The sequence below is a fragment of the Microcaecilia unicolor genome, unplaced genomic scaffold (genome assembly GCF_901765095.1).
Source record: "Microcaecilia unicolor unplaced genomic scaffold, aMicUni1.1, whole genome shotgun sequence".
In the NCBI taxonomy this organism is placed as follows: domain Eukaryota; kingdom Metazoa; phylum Chordata; class Amphibia; order Gymnophiona; family Siphonopidae; genus Microcaecilia; species Microcaecilia unicolor.
Window position 1 is genome coordinate 52,338 of NW_021963267.1, and position 12,043 is coordinate 64,380.

General features: G+C 42.8%; 1 protein-coding gene across 1 annotated transcript in view; it reads right to left on the reverse strand.

Moving 5' to 3' along the window:
* Positions 1 to 12,043, reverse strand: part of LOC115459125 (glycerol kinase-like) — a gene marked incomplete at its 3' end in the record, with an annotated part of 62,055 nt that overhangs the window by 22,024 nt on the left and 27,988 nt on the right. Inside the window, exon 2 of the mRNA XM_030188996.1 lies at positions 393 to 466. Within this exon, the coding sequence (XP_030044856.1) occupies positions 393 to 466 (74 nt within the window). The remainder of the gene's footprint in view (positions 1 to 392; positions 467 to 12,043) is intronic.

Consider the following 12,043-nt stretch of genomic DNA (forward strand, 5'->3'; position numbering starts at 1 on the left):
AGTCTGGAACCCCTAATCCAGTTGGGTTTGTTTTTGAACTTTGTCTTTTTACCAGTTCCTCTCCCCCCCCTCCCCCAATGCCAAATTTAAGCCCAATTTATTTAATTTTTGGAGACAGACATGCATTCTCAACCCATTTCGTGTAAAATTTATTTCCAATAACCACTGGGTTGGCAAGAACAAATACAAAGAGAGCAGCATGTGCTATGAACAAGGCCATACCATAAACAAACCAGAGCAATGGAGAAAGAAAAACCTTCTAAGCTATTGTATTTTAAAATAAAGGACAAGTAACCGACATTTCAGCTTGTTAAAACTTAAGCGTTGTAACAGAACATCATGCAACCTAGCAATGGAGAAGTAAAGTTACTAATTGCATCTCATATTATTACCCTTCTTTTGGAAACTTCTGGTTTATTTCCACTTGATGATGACTAAGCAGCTCTGCTGTTTTTGCATTGAAAACCTGTAAATAAAAAAGTTCAAATCAATTCATTGGCACAACTATAGAACATAACTATTACAACATAATTAGGTTTCTAGCTCTGAAAAACACACACGTGCTGAAGCAAAAATTGGGAATATTTTCTTATCGGATACAGAGAAAGGCACTAAAAGAAGGAAACGGAGAGAGAAGACTCCATTCTAGAAAAATATTAAGTGCAGAGTAAACTTAACACAGAAAATAATGGTAGATAAGGTTCAGAATAGTCCATCCTATCTGCCCAGTAAGATGGCTAAAGTTGTACCTGCTGTTCCATGGAAGTTATACCCCCTATAGAAGTGGTTTCCAAACCTGGTCCTGGAGGCACCCCAGCCAGTCAGGTTTTCTAGATATCCACAATGAATATTCATGAGAAAGATTTGGATGCACTGCCTCCTTGGTATGCAAAATCTCTCTTATGAATATTTATTGTGAATATTATGAAAACCTGACTGAGGTGCCTCCAAGACCAGGTTTGGGAACCACTGTCCTATGGCTTTCTTGAATGCTGACAGTCATTTAAGTTTTGCTTTGATTCTATCTATCCTCTTGCTATATATAAAAAAGTGGTAGGATAAACAGAGGATCTGTAGATAGATAGATAGATAGTTATTTTACCAAAAGGGTTTTGAAACTCCTGCACATTTCTGTTACATATCCTTCTTTATATATCCTTGAATTAAGAATCCAGGTTTATTACAGTAGTAAAGAATGAGGTAACAGAATAATGGTGACCCCCTCACTAGTTCTTTTTGTACCACTGCAATCACCTGTCTCAAGGTTACCATACTGAAATGATGTACTTTTGAACATCCAATTCGCCTCACCAGTCTCGACACTTCAATGAGAGTTTAAGACAACTCCAAGGCAGATGAAGGATCTAAGGAGAAGACCTCAAAAAACAAGCAAAAAAACACCCCACACATACACACCATCAAACAGATAAGGGGAGAAATTCTCCCACCCTGCCCGATATCAAACCTGAAAAGGCTGCTCACCTATTAAAGACTCTGGACCAGCCTACCTAGTAAAGGGCTGATCCACTAGATCACAGGTTTCCAATCCAGTCCTCAGATCACATCCAGCCAGGCAGCCCAGGCTCAGGATAGAACATATACAGCAACAACTCCCCCAAAATGGAGTACAGGAGTGTAAAAGCACCTCGCTCTCAGAGGGCTTTTGTTTTTCTTTTAAAAAGCATCATAGGCCCAAAAACATCTGGGGGGCCTTGAGTTCTTCACCAACAGGAAGTGGAGGAGTGGCCTAGTGGTTAGGGTGGCGGACTTTGGTTCTGGGGAACTGAGGAACTGAGTTTGATTCCCACTTCAGGCACAGGCAGCTCCTTGTGACTCTGGGCAAGTCACTTAACCCTCCATTGCCTCATGTAAGCCGCATTGAGCCTGCCATGAGTGGGAAAGCGCAGGGTACAAAGGTAACAAAAACAAAAAAAACAAAAAACAGGACAAAGCTCCCTTAGGTCTGAATACCTGTGTGTGCCTCCAAGGTCTCAAAAACTAACAAAATGTCTGCCACAGGAACCTGAACAGCACCAACTCTTGCATCCTAGATAAGAGATTCCTGCTGGCAGCGAAGATAACAGTGTTGACATTAACCAAGCCACAAATTCTGTAGCATAAAGACTAAATTGATCCACCTGAAGCCTTACTCCACTGGCTTCAGGGCTGCTGAGCAAAGCCTTTTTGCAGCCCCTTTCTGTGGCTTCTGCTCTCACTGCCACCAGCAGCTGAACAGCTAAGATGAGCTAGCTTCCCAAATACTGCAGCACTCCGCTGTGGCAGGAAACAAAAGACTGGCAACCTACCCAACTAAATCTGGCTGCTGCAACTCTCAGTCTGGACTCCTCCCATATTAATGAGGACCGGGCTGCCTAACACGGAGTACCCCAGACACCTGAAAAGGATGTCCAGTGAGGAAATAATCTTAGGGGAGTTCTAACCTTAGGGGAGTTCTGGCAACTCCACTGGCTTGACCTTTTCAATGCTTCTTTAGAGTCAGGAGTGATCCTGGAGGACTTTAGAAGAGTACATGTGGTCCATCTCCACAAAAGTGGAAATAAGGAAGAGGTTGGGAACTACAGGTCAGTAAGTCTGACTTCTGCGGTAAGCACATTGATGAAAATGCTTTTAAAACAGAGAATAGTAAAGTTCTTGGAATCCAATGGATTACAGGACCCAAGGCAGGTTTTCGCAGACATATCTGATTAATTTCTTTGATTTGGGTGACTAGAGAGTTGGATTGAGGGAGAGCAGTAGATATGTGGTATATTTAGATTTTAGCAGCCTTTGACACGGTTCCGCATGGACAACTAATAAACAAACTGAGTGCCCTCGGTAAGGGTCCTAAAGTGACCGAATGGATTAGGAACTGGTTGAGTGGACCTCACTTAGAATACTGTATAAAATTCTGAAGACCACATCTTCAAAAGAAACAGGATAGGGTCAGTCCAGAGGGAAACTACTAAAATGGTCAATGGTCTTCTTCATAAATATAGGGACAGACTTAAAGATCTCAATATGTATACCTTAGAAGAAAGGCAGGGGAGGAGAGACACGATAGATATATTTAAATACCTATGTGGCATAAATGCACAGGAAACAAGTTTCTTTCAATTGAAAGGAAACTTTGGAATGAGGGGGCATAGGATGAAGGTAAAAGGGATGGACTCAGAAGTAACTTGAAAAAAAACATTTCTTCACGGAAAGGTTGGTGAATTTGCTTGCTAAACCATTTGCTGGCTACCTCAGACAACAGACGCCAGCACATCTGCAGAATACAGACTGATAACATGTGATCATGTTACAACTACATTTCCCAAGACTCAGTGTAAGACTATGATCCTTTGCAATTTACCCAGGAGTCAGTGCATCTAGACTATAATGCCTTGCAAATTACCCATAAATCAATGCAATCAGGAAGCAAATGCCCACAGGACATGCCATCATGTTTCTCTGCTAACTAACACTATAAAAAGAGGAGCTGCTTCCCTGAAAGACAGACTCTCTTCTCTTCTGCTACACTTCTCGTCCATCACTGACTGCTGTGAGGATCTGCCTCTGCCACATGGCCCTTCACTCAGCTGGACCACAGCATGCTTTGTAACAAGGACTTGTAAGTTAACTTTGATTTAAACCTGTTGCCTTGTGTTAAAGCACAAATTCTCCTGTACCTAGGCTACCTCTCGTTTGCAACTTTATATATTGAAACCTGTATTGTAAATAAATCTTTCTAAAGCTAATTATATGGTCTTTTTTATGTTCTGATGGCACATGGTAGCTTTTAAAATTTAGTGCCATGCTCTCAAGCCTTGCAGTACAGGTTAATGTTCTTAAACAAAAGTATATTATTCAATTCATCTTTATTCTTGCAATTGTAAATCTTATTACCATATAGGTAATTGGTGGAGAATTTTATATATATATCTATATATATATCTTAAAACTTAAAAATACAGCACATGCTCCGAGCAATTCCCCCTGTTCTTAAATATCATATTAGAAATGTAACATTTTTTGTAACATTTTAATGGATATTAAGAACTGTGAATATTTCTTGTAACAGAAACGATGTTAACACCCTCATCGTCCCCGTCTCATCTGCCCGCAACCTCGGTGTCATCTTCGACTGCTCCCTCTCCTTCTCTGCGCATATCCAGCAGATAGCCAAGACCTGTCACTTCTTCCTCTATAACATTAGCAAAATCCGCCCTTTCCTCTCTGAGCAAACCACCCAAACTCTCATCCACTCTCTCATTACCTCTCGCCTTGACTACTGCAAACTACTCCTCATTGGTCTCCCACTTAGCCACCTATCCCCCCCTTCAGTCCGTTCAGAACTCTGATGCACATCTTATCTTCCGCCTCAACCGATACACTCATATCACCCCTCTCCTCAAGTCACTTCATTGGCTTCCGATCAGGTACCGCATTCAATTCAAGCTTCTGCTACTAACCTACAAATGTACTCGATCTGCAGCCCTTCCTTACCTCTCAACCCTCATCTCCCCTTACGTTCCTACCCGTAACCTCTGCTCTCAAGACAAATCCCTCCTGTCAGTATCCTTCTCCACCACCGCCAACTCCAGGCTCCGCCCTTTCTGCCTCGCCTCACCCCACGCATGGAACAAACTCCCCGAGCCCATACGCCAGGCCCCCTCCCTGCCAATCTTCAAATCTTTTTTTTTTGTTACATTTGTACCCCGCACTTTCCCACTCATGGCAGGCTCAATGCGGCTTACATGGGGCAATGGAGGGTTAAGTGACTTGCCCAGAGTCACAAGGAGCTGCCTGTGCCTGAAGTGGGAATCGAACTCAGTTCCTCAGGACCAAAGTCTCTGCTTAAAGCCCACCTCTTCAATGTCGCCTTCGGCACCTAACCTCTACACCTCTACCCAGGAAATCTAGACTGCCCCAACTTGACATTTCATTCTTTAGATTGTAAGCTCCTTTGAGCAGGGACCGTCCTTCTTTGTTTATTTTGTACAGCGCTGCGTAACCCTAGTAGCGCTCTAGAAATGTTAAGTAGTAGTAGTAATTTGATTGTCTGCACATTTTGTCCATTAGATTGTAAGCTCCATTGAGCAGGGACTGTCCTTCTTTGATAAACTGTACAGCGCTGCATAACCCTAGTAGTGCTTTAGAAATGTTAAGTAGTAGTAGTACCAAAGAAAAAAAGCAACACTGGGCCTTCAAGACTAGGACAACAGGAGTACTTTATTAACCGAAGACCCGACACGGGCCGTGTTTCGGCGCCAGCAAGGCGCCTGCCTCAGGGGTCAAATTTGTGAATATTGTAACATATAGATGTTGAGGCGCAGATGCCTGTACTGTCTTTTTAATTCTAAGTGAAGAGCCAGGATAGTCTGGGGAATACAAGTCTGTTAAGAATAACGAGTTGATTAGTGTTGATTTTCCCAAGCCAGATTCACAGCCATTCTGCTGCTACCGCCGCGCTACGTCAGCCGCTTTCAGTACTGCTCTTGCTGTGCTGCTGCTGCCGCCGCCATGGCTCCACTCCCAACTCTGGCTCGACTCTGACCTGGGAAGAACCCACATCCGCTGCCGGCACCACCCCCTTGCCCCCTGAGGCAGCGCCTTGCTGGCGCCGAAACACGGCCCGTGTCGGGTCTTCGGTTAATAAAGTACTCCTGTTGTCCTAGTCTTGAAGGCCCAGTGTTGCTTTTTTTCTTTTGGTTTCTCTGATTGTATACTGTATTACCCTCTCTGTCTGTATTATAAGTAGTAGTAGTATAAATTTATGCTTTTCTGACAAGTCTCCCATGCTGCAATAGGCCCCGCCCACTGTGACCCAGAATTAACCTGTGATCCGGAATCATACTTCTTGGATGAGCTTCTTGGGGTGACCTTGAAATAAGTCTCTCCATAATGCTATATCAGAAAACCATGTAATCAAAATATCCCATCATTTTGGAGACACCTCCCTGCCTGGAAAATCTCAAGATCATCTCCAGGGTAAGATTTGTCCTCTTGTGGTCCCTACTTCCCCAAGTCTGTTGCTCATCACAGTCTGTTCTGTCTGCCCATCCATTAGACCACAACTGTTAGGTCCAAAAGCTCCTTAAATTTACAATACACTAATTTCTTACAAAAACTTACATTTTTATGTTAGATTGAAACATGGTTAAAGGTATGGGGAAGATGCTATTTTCTCCTAATCTTCTTTCCAGTTACTCGGCTTTTTCTGCCCTAAGACTAGACTGGAAAGGAGGTGGTCTTGCATTCATTCACCAAAATACTATTGGTTAATGAACTGCCGTCTTTTGCTTTTCTCTTTCAGAGCAGTTGCTCTTCCATGTCAGCTCTACTCCTTCCCTTCATATCATGATTGTTTACTTTTCCCCCCATCATTTACTGCTGACCTATGGGAAGCTCCCACACAGAAACTATCACAGGATGTGGTTACTTTTTGAGCCAGACTGTTCCCAGGGCCAGTTATCTAGTAATATCACCTGTGGAATGGACCTTGTTGTGGATTCCAATTAATCAAGGACTACAGTTCTGATGGGACTGACAACATCTTATTGGTCATCTTTTAATCAGATGACCCCCCTTCCTCTGTGACAGTGTTCTCCTTAGACCTGTTTCCTTCACACAGTCTCAAACTTTCTCACCTTGGTTTACTCATATACAAGTCTTTTTCCCAAAAGATGAAACATGCTCTTGTTCGCCCCCTGCTTAAGAATGCTTCATTAGATCCATCTGCCTGTGCCAGATACCACCTGGTTTCAAACCTACCATTTTTGTCTAAGAACTTGGAAAAAGGAGTTTATCAATAACTTCTACAATAAAATGGAGTAGCAGCACCACCCCTCCTCTGCAGGAGGGACCAGCTCCACAGCACCCAAGTGAAGATTCTGCAGCACCACCCCTCCTCCGCAGGAGGGACCAGCTTCACAGCACCCGAGTGAAGACGACTCTGCAGCATGTTGGGCATTGCTCTCCACTTTGTGGAAGCCCTATAGGGGGAAACCATAAAGGCCTATGAAACTGGCTACATCACCACTAGTCAGAGATGATGTGGATCCATTTGTGGTTGAATAGGGAAAGCCCACCTGCACCAATGAGGGGCTCAGTGCCCTCATTAGGCACCCTAGTAGCTGCTGCGGCGCTGGAATGTTCAGCAGCAATGGATTTTTTTTGAGCTCCCATGTGTCTTGGCCAGCCTGAAAGCCAAGGGGTCTCACCGAGTGCTTGCAAGGCCAAAACCTCTGGGGTGAGCCTTGCCAACTCCTTCTGGCTATTCTCTGGAAGCCTAAGCAGTCAGGCCTCATCCAGGTTCTCTCTGAAGAGCAAGCACCAACAAAAGGGTAATCTGCTTAGATCTGCTTTGGCAATAGTAAACTGGGAAATTCCAGGGCTACACCACACCTTATACAGGAAGCAGTATCTTCTAGTTTATTTATTTATGGGTTACTTACATCCCACATTTTCCCACTCATGCAGGCGCAATGTGGCTTACAGAGAATTAAATTAGTTGGCAGCATAACCCATGCATATGGACTGGTGTAGCACAACTTAAGGAAATGAAATCAGCAGGTAAGAAAAAAAAGTCACATTTTCCCATTTTGTGACTGAAATGAATTTTTTTTATTTTTGTTACATTTGTACCCCGCGCTTTCCCACTCATGGCAGGCTCAATGCGGCTTACATATTATATACAGGTACTTATTTGTACTTGGGGCAATGGAGGGTTGTGACTTGCCCAGAGTCATAAGGAGCTGCCTGTGCCTGAAGTGGGAATCGAACTCAGTTCCTCAGTTCCCCAGGACCAGAGTCCACCACCCTAACTACTAGGCCACTCCTCCACTTAGACAAGGACGTTACCATTGCTAGGTATTTAAGCAGTTAGCTGGCTAGATCCCTCTGGGTGAAAAATTGCCCCCTCCCCTCTGTAGGGGGGGGAGTATATTTTCAAAATTACATATTTTTAGCTGTGTTAAGGCAGCAGTTTTGGGAGTGTGCTTATGTTGGAAGAGGAAATGGCACCTGTAGAACTGCATTTTCAGGTGCGCACATTCAGTCTGGCACTAGTCCACCATCCACAAATGACAAATAAAAAACAGTACATAGACACTTTATACCCACGTATCTTGTTGATTTTGAAAGTATTCTAACTAGCCAGGTATTTTCCCTTTGAAAATAACCTGAAAAGTACAGGGGTACAAAAGTGCCCAGCATATGTTGCAGCAATACAGAGCACTGGAATTGTCCCTGTAATGTATGCAGATAATACTGCATCACATTATCGAAGTATTGTAGCTGTACTCACCTTTGCAAACATCTGGGAGCTGCCCAAATTTTTAATCCAGGAGAATCATGTAACTCATCCTCCTCCCTTGATTCACTAGCTATAACAGGCCTGAAGATCAAGAAAATCAACTAAACCATTGCATGGTTAACTCCCAGAACTCATGCAAGTGGCAACAATATCAATGTCTGACCTTTGAAATGAAAGGCTGAGGCAAATCTGCAAACCTCTAGAAAAAGACAGCAGAGTCACACAAATTGCAATTTTGAAATATTTTACACTAGTTTACTTATCATTTGAAACAGTCAGACATAACAAGGTCCTTTTAAAGTAAGAAAATGTCAGGAACATTTCAGTTTCAGACTTTAATGAGGCAAATTACTACATTAAAATAACAGGGTAGTCTTTAGAAACATTACTTATTTTGTTGTTGTTTTTAGGCAATACAAGATGAATATGTTTCTTTCCCTAAGTGTGAGGGAACTCACTTTCCTAAAGAATGCAACTTAACATGTAGCAGTAGGCCTGCAAGTACTAATAGTACATATACATAAGTACATAAGTATTGCCATACTGGGACAGACCAAAGGTCCATCAAGCCCAGCATCCTATTTCCAACAGTGGCCAATCCAGGTTACAAATACCTGGCAAGATCCCAAAAAAGTACAAAATATTTTATGCTGCTTATCCCAGAAATAAGCAGTGGATTTTCCCCGTCCAATTTAATAAAGGTCTATGGACTTTTCCTTTAGGAAGCCGTCTAAACCTTTTCTAAACTCTGCTAAGCTAACTGCCTTTACCACATTCTATGACAACAAATTCCAGAGTTTAATTACATGTTGAGTGAAGAAATATTTTCTCTGATTAGTTTTAAATTTACTACTTTGCAGCTTCATCGCATGCCCCCTAGTCCTAGTATTTTTGGAAAGCGTAAACAGACGCTTCACATCTACCTATTCAACTCCACTCATTATTTTATAGACCTCTAACATATCTCCCCTCAGCCTCCTTTTCTCCAAGCTGAACAGCCCTAGCCGCTTTAGCCTTTCCTCATAGGGAAGTGGTCCCATCCCCTTTATCATTTTCGTCGCCCTTCTCTGCACCTTTTCTAATTCACCTATATCTTTTTTGAGATGCGGCGACCAGAATTGAACACAATATTCGAGGTTCGGTTGCACCATGGACCTATACAAAGGCATTATAACATCCTCATTTTTGTTTTCCATTCCTTTTCTAATAATACCTAACATTCTATTTGCTTTCTTAGCCCAGCATCCCGTCCCCGACAGCTGCCAATCCAGGCCTCAAGAACCCGGCAACCCCCCCCCCCCCCCCCCAAAAAAAAAATTTAATAATGTTCAATGGGCTTTTCCCTCAGGAATCTGTCCAAACCCCCTTTAAATTCCGTAAGGCCAGCTGCTGTCACTACATTCTCTGGCAACGAGTTCCAGAGTCTAACTACACGCTGAGTAAAGAAAAACTTTCTCCTATTTGTTTTAAATCTACCATATTTTAGCTTCATCTTGTGCCCCCTGGTTTTGTTGTTGTTTGAAAGTGTAAACAAACGCTTCACATCTGTCCGCTCTAATCCGCTCATTATCTTGTAGACTTCTATCATATCACCCCTCAGCCGCCTTTTTTCCAAGCTCAAGAGCCCTAACCTTCTCAGCCTTTCCTCATAGGGAAGTCATTCCATTCCGTTTATCATTTTCGTCGCCCTTCTCTGCACCTTCTCTAATTCCTTTATATCTTTTTTGAGATGCAGCGACCAGAATTGGACACAATACTCGAGGTGCGGTCGCACCATGGAGTGATACAACGGCATTATAACATCCTCGTGTTTGTTTTCCATCCCCTTCCTAATAATACTCAACATTCTGTGCGCTCTCTTAGCCGCCGCAGCAGCACACTGAGCAGAAGTTTTTAACGTCTTATCAACGATGACTCCCACATCCCTTTCTAGGTCCGTGACTCCTAACGTGGAACCTTGCATGACATAGCTGTAATTCGGGTTCCTCTTACCCACATGCATCACTTTGCACTGCCATTTGGATGCCCAATCCCCCCAGTCTCATGAGGTCTTCTTGTAATCTTTCACACTCCTCCTGCGAGGAGACGACCCTGGATAACTTTGTGTCATCTGCGAATTTAATTACCCCACTAGTTACTCCCATCTCTAGGTCATTTATAAATATGTTAAAAAGCAGCGGTCCCAGCACAGACCCCTGCGGGACCCCACTAACTACCCTTCTCCATTGAGAATACTGACCATTCAACCCTACTCTTTGCTTCCTATCTTTCAACCAGTTCTTAATCCATAGTAATACCCTACCTCTGATCACTTGACTCTCCAGTTTCCTCTGGAGTCTTTCATGAGGCACTTTGTCAAACGCCTTTTGAAAATCCAGATACACAATAGCCACCGGCTCCCCATTGTCCACGTTTGTTCACCCCCTCAAAAAAATGCAGTAGATTGGTGAGGCAAGACTTCCCTTCACTAAATCCGTGCTGACTTTGTCTCATCAGCCCATGTTTTTGTATGTGCTCTGTAATTTTATTCTTAATAATAGCCTCTACCATTTTGCCCGGTACCGACACAAGACTCACCGGTCTATAATTTCCCGGATCTCCTCTGGAACCTTTTTTAAAAATCGGCGTAACATTGGCTACCCTCCAGTCTTTCAGTACCACACTCGATTTTAGGGATAGATTGCATATTACTAACAGCAGCTCTACAAGTTCCTTTTTCAGTTCTATTAGTACTCTGGGATGAATACCATCAGGTCCTGGTGATTTACTACTCTTCAGTTTGCAGAACTGACCCATTACATCCTCCAAGTTTACAGAGGATTCGTTTAGTTTCTCCGACTCGCCTGCTTCAAATACGCTTTCCGGCACTGGTGTACCTCCCAAATCCTCCTCGGTGGGACCAGACTGGAGGTGGGACTTCCCTACAACATCCCTGTAGGTCTCTTCTATGTACCTCTCTGTCTCCCTCAGCTCCACCAAGTCTGCTACTCTATCCTCAAGAGAACAGTTACATTCTCTGAGAGCTAGGAGCTCCTTGCATTGGGCACACACATATAACCACTCACCAACTGGGAGATAATCATACATGTGACACTCAATGCAAAAGACTGGATAGCACCCCTCTCGCTGCTGGACTGCTGACTCCAATCTTAATATTTTTGAGTTTTTCAATAATTTAAAACTTGCTAAAGTATTAAGGATATTATCCTAATACAAAAATGTTTTAGTTTATATATTGTATATTGTGTGATTTATTTAGTGTTTCCTTCTTAGATGGTAATGAAATATATTTAAAACTCTATAAGAGCACTCCTTGCTTGTTATCCTAATTACATTGACTAGAAATCAAGATTTGTCCTAGGGGTGGGCAGACTAAACTAGATCCTGCAATGCCTGCTAGAGGCTGTCAGTTAATGCTGTGGTACAAAGTTCAAATTTTAAAGCTAAGGGGAAAAGACTATGGCGATTAGCTGATAAAATTTGCTTTTTTATATTTTTATTCTACCTATCACTAGCCTACAATTCCTCCTTTAAACCTCAATCTTTAATTTCCCAAAGCACAAAGCAAAATAGTGTTCACTTACCAGAGAATTGTCCTCTTCTCGCAGAACTTCTCAGAAAATTGCATTAATCTCTTGATGGGCTTGGGATGCTGGTTTATAATTCTGTTGCACATTTGTAATGGGCGAGTGTCCCGTTCCTTTTAGAATGTTGGGTGGGTGGCAGTATATCAAATCCCACTAC